Source organism: Pinus tabuliformis, chromosome 3_2, assembly GCF_031772625.1.
Source record: "Pinus tabuliformis cultivar Carrire ecotype Pingquan chromosome 3_2, CPIR1, whole genome shotgun sequence".
In the NCBI taxonomy this organism is placed as follows: Eukaryota; Viridiplantae; Streptophyta; class Pinopsida; order Pinales; family Pinaceae; genus Pinus; species Pinus tabuliformis.
In genome coordinates, this window is record NC_142302.1 from 1,042,190,037 (window position 1) to 1,042,203,435 (window position 13,399).

Sequence of the window (13,399 nt, forward strand, 5' to 3'; positions counted from 1 at the left end):
GTTGGGCTCTGTATTAGTGGGCGTGGAGTCCATAATATTAAGTTTATTTTGACGTGACGTTGGGTGCAGAGTAGTTTACTTTGTTGTGGTTGTCCTTGATTCTGCATTGCATTCCTCTCGGTTGAGAATTGAGTGAAGTTTTAGGGTTTCCTTATTGTTTTTATCCTTGAGTAGCCTGCCCTAATTTTAGTGGGCATTCTTTTGCAAAAAGCCCATATTCGTGGCAGTCTTTACATTTAAATAGAATTTTCTCATAATCTAACTTCTGAAGATGGGTCCTCTTATCTATGTGTAGTTCTATCACTTCTGGAAGCCCTTGCTCTATAGTTCACATTGATAAAAAATACAAGCACAAGCATATGTACTGGCAATAGGCTAGGTTTGTCCAAGTATTTCCCTATAGAGTTTGCAGTTGCCTCTAAGGTTTCAGATTCCCAGATGATGGAGGTGCTGCCCAAACGGGGATTGTTGTTGGGACTTACTCATTTGGGTCAAAATACAGAGATTACCTATTGAGATAAAGACCACAGGGGCTCATAAACCATGGTCTAATGCAAAATACACAGCCCTAGTTGCTCTTTAGCTGAAAATGAGAGGCAGAAACAACCTCTTCCACAAAAATAGAAGCAGACTTCAGTTTTTAGCTGGGGAGTTCAATGCTTCTGAACCCTACACCTCCATGGTTTCGGTGTTGGGTTGGGCCCCTGTAAATCTTAAATTTTCCACTAGCCTAGAGTAAAACTTTCTTCTTTAGAGCATCTGGAGAAACCTTGAGTTTTGGCATTTCTTCAATATTTATATAAACCTTGACTAGGTTGGATGCGAAGCCTGGGCCCTCTTTGCTGAGGCTGTAGCAAGTTTTTACAAAGGAAGGAGTGGATTGGGACAGTGAACCACCCCACATCCCGGGGAAACCATGAATGGAGATTAAATTAGTAGTAAGCTCAGAAGATATCCAAGTTGAAGTACATCAACATATTGATTTCTCTGAAATAAGATGTTATCAGGATGTGCAAGCTAAAATTTTAGCTCAATCTTTAAGGTTTAAAATAAGATGTTATTATGGTATGCAAGCTAAAATTTTTGCTAAATCAGAGACTGAGATCTTATTAGGGAGCTAAAATTTAAAGTTGAAATGCCCAAAAGACATGCACAAATTAAATTTTAGCTAAAGTCAAAGTTAAATTTTTGCTAAATCAGAAACTGCAATCTAAAATTTAGTTAAATATATAAACTAGATGCTATTGGCACTGTGGATGGACAGACAAATAAACAGTTTATGATAGTTCTAAGTTTACATATGAACAAGTTAGTCAAGTGGTGATCAGTTGTATCTGATTTTGTTATGAATAAAATATATATAGATAATATAAATATAAATAATGGTGATAATTGTAATAATGATTAATAAATTAGTACTGAAGAGGTATGTCTAAATGGGACATCACCTTCCATGAAGAGGCACCTGCCTAGGGTATATAAGTAGGCCCTCACTCTCATTTGTAACATCATTCTTATTCTTACTTTTAATATATATTCGTGTATCTCAATGGAGATCTTTATATTCCAAGTCTTCTGGAGTATTTAACTTGAAGCACAAACTTTGTTCATTCTATTTGGTATTAGAGCAGTGCGACCCTCTGGCCGCTCAACCACTGCACAGAGCCAGTCTGATCCAGCCTTTGGTTATCAACCTATCGTCAACCTTGTTTCCGTCGTGAGTCAAGCGTTTCACTACATAATTTTGGAGATTCTCCATTAGGGCTTTGGCCATTTAACAAAAAAAAGTTAAAAAAGAAGAGAAAAACAAAGGATTATATATATATATATATATATTTATATTCATAAAAAAAGAGGAAGTAAAATTTAATTTAAAAAAAATACATAAAAAAAAAGAATAAAAGCATCATATCTAAAAAAATTACATCAAAAAAATCAAAGAATCATTTCTTAAAAAAAAAAAATTTATTTGAAAAATTAAATATATAAAAAAGTGATCGTACTTGGTTGACTCCCGACCACCGACACACTGCTCTGACCACACCATAGTCACCAGAGAGCCATAGCTCTGCTACTTAGAATTCGAACCTAACATTGGACAATCGCCGGAGCACTGCTGCCACAACTGGTTTGCTCCCCATTCTGCGGATGCCCAAGTCGCAAGTTTGTAGCCATTCGACGTAGTCCCTGACACCACCACGTCGCTACCCTTCGAGCCGCCTTTTGGCCCTCGAGCTACATTTCACCGTCGCCAACAGTCGCTGTAGCCTTCGACCCACTGCCCCTACCACCCAATTCATTGCTATCAGATCCCTGCTCCACGAATTCTTCCATATCACAGTCACTTTCACTCTGCAATGCCGCTGCAGTTGCTGCCATTGACCAGAGCAATCTGCGTGCATCCATCGAAGATCACTGACTACTCCACCACCAAATGCTCCAGCCACCACCTTGTAAGTGCTTGTCTGGTCGTGTAGATCCACTCGCAAGTCTGTAGCCATTCGACGTAGTCCCAAACACCACCACATCGCTACCCTTCAAGCCGCCTTTTGGCCCTCGAGCTACATTTCATTATTGCCAACAGTCGCTGTAGCCTTCGACCCACTGCCATTGCCACCCTATTCACTGCTATCAGATCCATGCTCCACGAATTCTTCCATGTCACAGCCACTTCCACTCTGCAACACCGCTGCAGTAGTTGCCATCGACCAGAGCAATCTGCGTGCATCCATCGAAGATCACTGACTGCTCCACCACCAAACGCTCCAACCACCACCTTGCAAGTGTGCTTGTCTGGTCGTGCAGATCCACCCTAACGTTTTTCAACAACAAAACAACCGTTGTATTGACGTTTGTTTATCCGCACTAGCCACACCATACGTTTATTTATTTATTTATTTTGTTTCGTACAGACATAAATCATCACAGCTACGATACAAGTCAACTGTGCATTTTTTTAGATGCCCTACAATCAATTAATCGATTATCGGGCCATACAGTGCATAAGCTGAATACATTAAAGGCATAAAGTGACATTCATTAAAGGTTGTGACGTTTGACCATTCACATTAGATGTCTTGGCTTGGTAATACTTTATGAAGAGGGGGTTAATTAAAGTTAAGAATTTTTGGTAATAAAAGGAAGTTCCATTTGAAAAGAGAAAAGATTTAATTCCATTTATATTTATTGAAAGTACAAGCTAATAAATGGATTATAAAAAGTCAATTGAAAATAAATGAGCATTTTTATTAAAAAGTGAAACAAATATAACAACTCTTTATAAAGAGAGAATAATATAAGCTGGGAATATAAGTGGGAAGAAAGAGCATAAAAATAACTTTTAATGTCCGTTTTGTATAACATACATTGAATATCCATGGATTCATAAAAATTGCGAAATATGTTGTCCAACATGTTGAAAATTATTTTATGCAGAAGAATGTCAAGATGATGTCCTGATGCAAATGATAGAACGAGAGGAAAAACTTGCCAAACTGGAACAAAAAATTAATAGAAAAGGAAGAGGAAATTTTGCATCTAAGGGACTATAGCCAAAAATTACTTGCGAAGGTCAAGAAATTCAAGGAAAGAAAGAAAAAATTAGAAGAAGAAAATGAATGCGTTGAGAAGAAATTCAACGAGATTCGATCAGAGAAAGAAGAAAATTTGCGCTTAAAAGACCTGAATCAAAGGTTATTAAAACAAATCAGAGATCTAAAAGATGAAAAGCTTAAAAGTCAAAATGTTGAAAATAAGGTTGATGAATCAGAAACCAAAGAATTTTTACGTCTAAGAAACCATAATCGAAGTCTACTAAGTCAAATTAAGAAATTCAAGGATGATAAGAAATCATTAAAAGACAAGTTAGAACAACTTACTCACAAAGAGGCATCGAAATCTCCAGCGATAACAGTCCAAGTGAAAGATAAGGGAACGAATACTGATTCAGTCAATATCACAACTCAAGAAGAGGATATACCAATTGAAGTGAAGATGTACTCAGAAAGTTGCATTTCAAACATCAGAGATTTCAAGTGAAGATTATATAAATACATTAGTGCCCAAAATAAATCAGGAAATCACCACACATGTGTTAATGGAAGGTCAAATAAGAAGAGCTCCTTATCTACATCCGAATCACAAGAATAAACATCACAATCAATCTACGAATCTGTTTCACTGAGAACAAGAACCACAAACTTATCTTCCGAAGACTACTAATGTCAGTACAATTTAGTCTTGTGATAACAATTGACACGAAGTATCCAGTAACCACAAGATTGCCCCTTCTCAGTTCGGCAATTTTATTTATCACTCCAAAGGTCATATCAACTTGTATCGACGAAGATGACAGTCCCAAGACGAGAATACATTCAAAACAGAAAAAGAGATCAAACCTTTTCATCAGCAAAGCTTTGAGGACAAAGCTTTATGAATAGGAAGACAATGATATGAATAAAATATGTATAAATAGTATAAATATAAATAATGATGATAATTGTAATAATGATTAGTTAATTAGTACTGAAGAGGTATGTCTAAATGGGACATTATCTTCCATGAAGAGGCACCTGCCTAGGGTATATAAGCAAACCCTCACTCTCATTTGTAACATCATTCTTATTCTTACTTTTAATATATATTCTTGTATCTCAATGGGGATCTTTACATTCCATGTCTTTTGGACTATTTAACTTGAAGAACGAACCTTGTTCGTTCCAGTTTTATTACACAACAGGATTTTTCTTGTTCGCAGTACAAATGCAGTGAAACTAGGTCCAAAGGTTTTACAAAGTGGTAACTGGTTCCAGATTTGTGAAGTCAGGCATCACAATCCACCTGCTTATGTGGGCAGGGTCTCTTTATTTTATCTAATTAGCTTTTGTTGGTTGGTGCCTGATCATTAAAGTTATTTGTTTCATGATACTTTTAGTCACTCTTTGATTGAAGTTATCTATGTTTACATTTTTTACATGGCCATTAGTGGTTAATTGTCTCACTGTCAATACTTTGTTGGAGCAGACACGCTTTACAATATGCGAGGGGCGGGATGGAACAGAGACTTCAAATGGAGATGTTTTGATATTTCCAGATATGATCAGATACAAGTAAGTTATATGCCGCACTTTTCATTTTTATTGTTTTTGGACTTAAGTTTCTAGGAGTTTTGAGCATGATCTTATGTAAAATTTGGTTATTGCAGCTTTTCAACTTATTGGTTATGCTATTTCAGTGTTGCTTGCATGATAGTTAAAAATTAAAGGTGAACAGAGACTTGAATCGGCTATTGAGGTTGGAATGCGTAACAGATTAGGGTGCTTCTGGTAGTTACCTGGTGTGTCAGGACTTGGAACTAATCTACTCTTAGCTGTATTAGTATGTCTTTTGGTCAAAACTCACTAATTCATTTTTTATGGCACTATAAATTAGAGTTCCTGGGTTACAGCACTTGTTGTTTCTATAGATTGTGTTTTTATTTTTATTTTGGGCAAATCATTATAGTTTAAACTCAGATTGTTGTCACCTTTATTAAGTACGATTCACTCTATCATCAGTCTCTGTGAAGTTGCTTTTACACATTTCAAGTGAATGGTAATGAAATGTCCAGCATCTTTGTCTTTTAAAGCAACAATTGAGGTTGAGATTTAAGTACTTAAGTCTTACACTCTTCTCTTCTATATATTTTAATGAAGAACTGGTTTTACTGATGCAGGGGCTTGACACACTTTGATGTTGATACCTTTGTGGAAGAGGTGATTGTCAAAGATACAGAATGGCTTTCAGGAAATCCTGAAATACTCACTGGATCACATATCTTTGTATGTTCACATACTAGTCGAGATCGAAGGTGTGGTGTTTGTGGACCTGCTCTTATCAAGAGATTAAAAGAAGAAATAGAATCTCGAGGCCTTAAAGGTCATGTAGCTGTGAGTCCATGCTCACACGTTGGTGGTCACAAATATGCTGGGAACCTTATAATATATGGTCCAAATGCTGATGGTGAAGTTACTGGTCACTGGTGAGATGTCTCTTTTAGTCATCTCAATCTCCGTGGTTAAAAATTGTTTTAATTTTTTTGCATTACTGTTTTACTCATGGAGTGCAGTTTCCCTTGAATAGCATTTTTATTATTTCGCTACATCTCTGCAGTAGTTGCTTGGACATATAATTGTACTTGAAGTTTACAGTGTATGGAATTGATTGGAATCATGAACATTTGTCCACTTTTCAGGTATGGCTATGTTACTCCAGATGATGTGCCAATTCTCCTAGATCAGCACATTGGAAAGGGGGAAATAGTAGATCGACTTTGGAGGTCTGCCTTTTGGCTTCTTGCCCCTTGGCCCCTTTCTTTTGATAATAACTTTCTAAATATTTTTTTGAACTCTACATATATCTATAAAGTGGGAAATGATAGGAATGTTTCGAGTCCCTTGTTCTGAACGTCTTTCTAAGAGTACACAAGCATGCATAATTTAGAAGTCTAGCTAATTAATTTTCTATTATAGATAAATCCTCTCTACTGTTGTGCAAGATACTTGAGGGCCAAGTAAGAATTAGAGATTATTGGAATGTTCAATCTAAATTTTTTTGTGATGCCAATATTAGAGATTTCGTTGAGAAAAGACACATAATTTTTCCGTATATTTCAGGTCATGATGATATATTGTGATGATGATTAACATCCCACTAACACTGAAATGTTTAGTGGATGATGAATGCAAATGCTGGTCATTGCATTTGGTTCAATTTTATGTTAGATTTTTCCCAATGAATTTTCACTATAAAGTTTGATACTTGCCTAGGAAAATTGAATAATTTAATTATAGAAATATAACTAGCTATCTGCTTAAGAGAAAGTGAAGGAGTATAGTCTAGAGGTTGATTGAGGTGTTTGGTGAAGAAACAAGAGGCAACTGATTGGAATGATCGATGCAAGAGGAAATTGGGAGAACATTGCCTACAGAGTGTGGGCTACAGTCAATGCTTCCTCTTTGAATGACTTCTCCTTCCAACAACTTTGACTTAGTCAACAACTGCAACTGCAACTATAACGTTCAACTTGCCCATAAACTACAACTTCTACTTGCCTAGAAACTGCAACTTCTACTTGCCCAAAAACTGCAACTTCGACTGAAACCAAAACTGCAACTGCAACTTCAAGTAGAAATTGCAACTGCAACTTCTCCTTCGCTTGGGTAGATTCTCTCTCCTAGAGAATTCGGCTTCCAGAACAACTCTTCTTGGTGATGTAACTTTAATTCTGCAACTCGGCTTCACTGCAACAATATGTGCCCTAATTCCTTCGCATGTGTGGAGAGAAGTAGCCCAAAACCAAATCCAAAACTTCAACTTTTCTTCTTCTTTTGTTTTCCTCTTCTTCGCACTTACTTTCGTCCTTAAGATTGAACTTGTGTGAGCTAGAGTGTGTCCTCCAAATGAGGCTGATGTCTGTTAAACACACATGGGCAACCAGAAAATATGAAAGATAAAACATGCAGCACAATTTTTATTAACAAGAGATATACATTTATAGTACATTATGTGACCATTGGGTTTCACATCCCAAGGTCTCTTGGACTCCTTTTGTCCATTCGGCTTCCACACTAACCCATTGAGGATTAGGTGTCCAACATTCCCCCCCTTAATCCGAAGGGTTATGTATGAGTCCAAGAAGAGAGCTGAAATACAAAATGTGCAAAAATGCATGGCAGCACTAGGCTGAATGTGCTCTATGAAATGTTGGTATAAAGGGCGGTGGTTTAAGGATGACCACCAACACTGGAACGCTTAGTGCAGTTCCCGGAACTCTTCCAAAACTGGCAAGACGCTGAAGTCTTCTGCTAGAGGAAGTGCTCCTATTGATTTGAAGAGGGAAACCTTCAACCATGAAAGGGAGGTCTCACCCCGCATAAAAGGGAGAACTTCAACCTGAAAAGGGAAGTCTCAACCTGTGATGGTTTAAGGATGACCAACAACTCTGGAATTCTTAATGCAATTCCTAGAACTCTTCTAAAACTGGCAAGAAGCTGGAATCTTCTGCTAGAGGAAGTGTTCTCAATTTTGTTCCTGGAATTCTTCCAAAATTGGCAAGAAGCTGAAGTCTTTTGCTAGAGGAAGTGATCCAGATTGCCAATTGAAGGCATGTTCAGGGGCATCTTTGCTTCTGACTACAACTCTGAAACTGGTGTGGCAGGTTGTGGCTCAGGCTCGCTTGATGTGACTTTGAAGCTTGTAGATGACCATCATTTCCCCCTGTCAGATACAAGGTGAGATGATGGAGAAAACTCAACTGCAAGACTGTTCAATACTCGGGAACAAGTTCTGACATGTGTTTGGAATATCTTCTTGGCTGTTGATGCCCATTGCCAAGAAGCGATCCATCCAAGATGAATCTTTGTTCTTGCAGGACGTTTATTTCTGAAGCATCTGTGTGAAGAATAACTGGTTTTGTGACAGTGCTTACATGGATGAAGATCAAAACAGTGATCTTTCAAATGGCCAACTCGGTCACAGTGTTGGCATTTCACAATCTGTTGTTGTTGCTGTTGCTGTGGAAGAGGGGCAGAATCTGGAACAGCTGGAGCTGAACTGTCATGAGGAGCAGGTGAACTGTCATGAATGAATCCAGCACTCTGAAACTGAATGGGCTTGGAGTAGTCTGGAATATGAAAGGACAAGTCCTTGTCATACCCAAGACCAGTTCTGTGCTTGTTGTGGACAAGCTGTTCCCAAGGTCTTATGATGGGCTTGGGAAGTGCAGACTGAGTTTCTGCATTTGCATGCAAATCTGTTGTTGTATTAGGTACTGAATTTGAATTTGCAACATTAATGTTTTGCTGTTTATGGGAGTCTGTTTCAATTTTCTGAACAGAAACAGGTTCAGAATGATGACTCCACTGCTGTAATTCTTCCTGCTGTAGTTGAGATTCAAGCTGCAAAAATTCAATCTGTTCTTGTGCATATTGTAGACATGTCTGAATTTCTGAGAGAGAGCCTTTGCTGATTTGGAATGTTTCATCAACAGTAGATTGTATAAGAGTTTTCATGAACTCTAATACTTCACTGATTCTGGCCATTTTTCTTCAATGTCAGATTTACACCTTAAAAACTGATCACAATTATTACTTAATGCAGAAAAGTAATATCCACTTACAGTACACAGCAATATCTTGTATAAATGTGCAGCAAATGAATTAGGGAATCAATGCATATATATGTAGACAGAAACTATAATGGGTTTTAAATACAATGCCACAATTGGGGCAACAACAACTGCAAACTTGCTTGAATCCTTCAAATACTCCTTCACTTTCTCGGCCAGTGGAAAAGAATAGTCAAGTTCAATAGCGACGGTAACCATTCATGATAACCATGTGGAACAGCTACAATTGTGGGATTACAAATTCCCAGAGAAAGAATTGTACATAATCTCATAATCTTATGTGGAACAATGCAGATATATAAACCAAGTCAACATTGCGATTTCAAGGGTTTCATAGTATAATTTCTCCACCAGCTGATATAACTACCGACTAAAGACACTTGACTCACTACTCAACGCACATACCAGAAAACAAACCCGTCTTGTGGTAATGATATTAAAAGCTCTTGGTCGCTTGCCTTCAGTATAAGATGAGAAATGCTACCAAAAATAAAAAAAACTTTGATATCCAATGCACCACATAAAAATTCAATGCGCCATGGCAGATTCAAACTTCATTGTGAACTCTGAGTCGTTGTAGAAAATACAAAGTTGGCCTATGCAGGTCACGAACCAACTCTAGAAAGATTGCTTCAGGCCTGGAACCAACTGTCTTCTCAAATTAAAGCCACAAGACGAAGTTTCTGAAAATGAACAGGCAAGAACTCCTCGACTTCAATCACCAAAAATCATTTAACCAATTCAACTTGGCATCTCTAAAAGAGTCTGCTACAGCAAAGATAATATGGACTTGTGGAAAATACAACTCATTGTTCGATGCATTCGACCTTCCAACAGTAATTTATCAGCCACCAAAGTATGCACTCGGCCTTTAGATATCAGTCCACCCTTATCAATAATGTTTAGTACTTATTTATTTGCTTCACACAGAGATATAACTAAAAAATAGCGATATCTGGAAACATAAGAGAAAACGGTACTAAAATATAGAACCTCGGTAGAAGTTTCAACTGTATAAGATGAAAATTTTCCACCTTTGCAATACCCATAAATTGTACCTAAGAGAAACCTTTTCCTCTGACATTGTACAGTAGTGGTTTCAACCACCTGAGTATGACAAGCTCGGTCTTCTGCAATTTTATGCCAATACGAGCTCCTGAATTCCACAAGGAACCCCCAAAGACAAACTCCCACAAGCCTTCAAACCGAACTTAGTCTCAGTTTATTCTGTCCTGGGACTTACGACGACAATTTTTTGAATCGTACCAAAATGACTAATGCAATTATACTTATGGTCTTCATGGCACTTTACATACCATAATTATACATATAAGGAGAGCACACTTGCCAACGAACTATTTCCAACAAACTCTGTAGATTGTTTTCAATGGAACGCGACCTTAATAAGGAAAATAGCTCTAAAAAATTCAACGTGCCAGTCAAATATTCACGGCAAGACAACCTTCAAATGGTTGTCCATAAAAGCTTCAACAGAGAGCTTAAATTTGCACAATACCACCACTCAAATCAATGCATACCATGTCAGGAATATTCAACACATACTAGTATCTAACGCAATTCACGGTATTTAACAGGGACTAGCGATTAAAGGAAAAGCTAAGCTGAAAGCAAGCTTGCCGGAAGGTGCGATCTAGAATTGATAAAAGATTGATGCAATAAATCTGAATTGATAGCGTGGACGGAAGTGTTGAAGATGCAGTCCATTCTCCAGCAGAGCTCTGAGAATCGATTGGCAATTGAATCGATTTGCATCATTCGAACTGGTTCTGTTTATAAAACCCAGAATTAACTTCTTCCATTACATTAACCATTGAAATCGATATTCATACCATCTAAACAGATTTGGATTTTAATTCAACGGATTCAGTATTCCTCTCTGCACGATTTCTTCTGCGTCAAGCAACTCCAGGTGTGAATTCACGGCATAATGCTCACAAACAGAAATCGACCCTTTGAATGGCTGGCCGGTGCTCTTTAAACAAAGCAGCGGGCAGAATCTACACGTCCCTTTTGTGGAAAGGCAGAGTCTCTTTACAAAGTCAAAAGTCATGAAGTCCCTTTTATAATATTATATATCATTCTTCCTTTCAAACCGTTCCTTTTCGTCGTGCCAGAAGAACACGCATATAACGCCAAAACTCCATAATAAAGAAAACAACGCACTGTCGTCTTCGCCTTCTCTCTCAAAAGCAAAAAAAGAGAGGGCCAAGCCTACTGAAGCAAAAGCTCATTTGTGCTATGAATCGAATCAACAGCCGCTTTGAATCACTTTCATATTCTCAAAATCTGGTGTCATATTCTTCTATAGCGTTCATGAGCTGCAACAACAATTCCCGTTGCGTGTCGATGGATGTGAACAGTCATTCATGTGAAAAAAACGGCAGCATTGATACGCATTCATTTGAAACGCATTGAAACAGTCATTCATTTGAAACCAGGCAGCATTGATACGCATTGATTTGAAACGCATTGAAACAGTCATTCATTTGAAACCAGGCAGCATTGATACGCATTGATACGCATTCATTTGAAACGCATTGAAACAGTCATTCATTTGAAACCATTCGAATTGATACCATTACATTCGGGCAACATTTATTTGAAAAACGCATTCATTTGTACAAATACTCAAAGCAGCAAACGTATTTCAGGCAGCATGAAAAGCAGTTATGTCAGACGCAGGTGTCAGCGCATCCAGATGAACAGGCTACCAAAGTTTAGCAGAATGCAGGCTACGGTTTAATGCTAGGCGCAGGTACCATGTCAGGCGACGGTTTAATGGAATATGCAGAACAACAAACATTTATGGACAGACCTTCAGGCAGTCAGAGAGCAGATTATTACGACTGAGAAGATTCAGAATGGCAGAGAGAGGCCAAAAATGGTGCTGGAGAAATGACAGGTTAGCTGAGAAAATATTCATGAAATGATCTGCACATACACATAAGGGCCATAAAACAAATGGCTCAAAATAATTATGCAGGGCAGGAATACGCCTGCTCTGATACCATGTTAAACACACATGGGCAACCAGAAAATATGAAAGATAAAACATGCGGTACAATTTTTATTAATAAGAGATATACATTTATAGTACATTATGTGACCGTTGGGTTTCACATCCCAAGGTCTCTTGGACTCCTTTTGTCCATTCGGCTTCCACACTAACCCATTGAGGATTAGGTGTCCAACAATGTCTTCTTTATATAGGCTTCACATAGGGTCGAATTGCTTCTTTTAGACCGACTAGAATTTTCCTTGGGCCAACTTGAACTTTGCACCATGACGAGGTCTTGGAGGGTCTTTTGACTTGATTATGACTCTAAATGTTTCGTTACAATATGTAACATGCTCAAATGGGTCATTCATACATGACAATGACTCAATGACTTTATAACAAACCTAGAAGCACTCAATGGGTTGTTTGACCTATAAAATAGATTCTCTTGAGCTTGAAACCCATAAATACATGAAATACATAAAATCATGATTACATCTGTAATTATGAAGACCGAAACTCGTTACATATTTCAACACTCCCTCTTAACTAGGGAGGTATTCATAATTCATACAAGGTACTTGGACATTCTCAATTTGAAGAATTCTCATAAGAAGAGTTGGATTGGTAACCCATTTGTATAGCATCATACCATCCAACATTGTCACATAGGAAGGCCTTGACTAAAAATTAAAATCTCTATCTCTCCACAAGATTAGAGCACAATGTTGGCGAGACAAATGATTTGTAAACACCTTCATCATTGTCTCTCTCAGAACATACCCCACCCATGTTCACTTATAGTACGTTTCATCGGGACTATTCTTATCTTGGATTTCCTGTCCTTAAAGAATATCGGTCCTCTACGCTACTCGTCTTGGATGGCCTATCTCATCCTCAAAGAGTATTAGATGGCAGATGCTTACCCAATTCTCCATTCTATCTTCCTAAGTGAAGACAAGAATGATGTGTCTATCTCTCCCTCTTAACTAGGGAGGACATATCTATTCCAATGAAGGAATGTACCCATTCTTTTAAAATAAATTTACCTAAGCTCCCTCTTAATTAGAGACTTGATCAAGTTCCCTTTTTGACCGGGGACTTGCTTTCAACAACTCTTTAGGTGGGGTTCATGGGACAATCAATTGCTTGAAGAGCTCCTCCTTTCGATGTCATGAACTTCTTTTTCTTTATTCAGGAGTCTTCATCCTTTT

The 13,399-nt window shown here is 37.8% G+C and overlaps 1 protein-coding gene across 1 annotated transcript in view; it reads left to right on the plus strand.

Annotated features, from left to right (window-relative positions):
* Nucleotides 1-13,399, plus strand: part of LOC149184156 (uncharacterized) — a 59,120-nt gene that overhangs the window by 14,580 nt on the left and 31,141 nt on the right. The window contains exons 2-4 of the mRNA XM_089417408.1: nucleotides 5,023-5,108; nucleotides 5,714-6,019; nucleotides 6,233-6,316. Coding sequence (XP_089273534.1) covers nucleotides 5,023-5,108; nucleotides 5,714-6,019; nucleotides 6,233-6,316 — 476 coding nt within the window. The remainder of the gene's footprint in view (nucleotides 1-5,022; nucleotides 5,109-5,713; nucleotides 6,020-6,232; nucleotides 6,317-13,399) is intronic.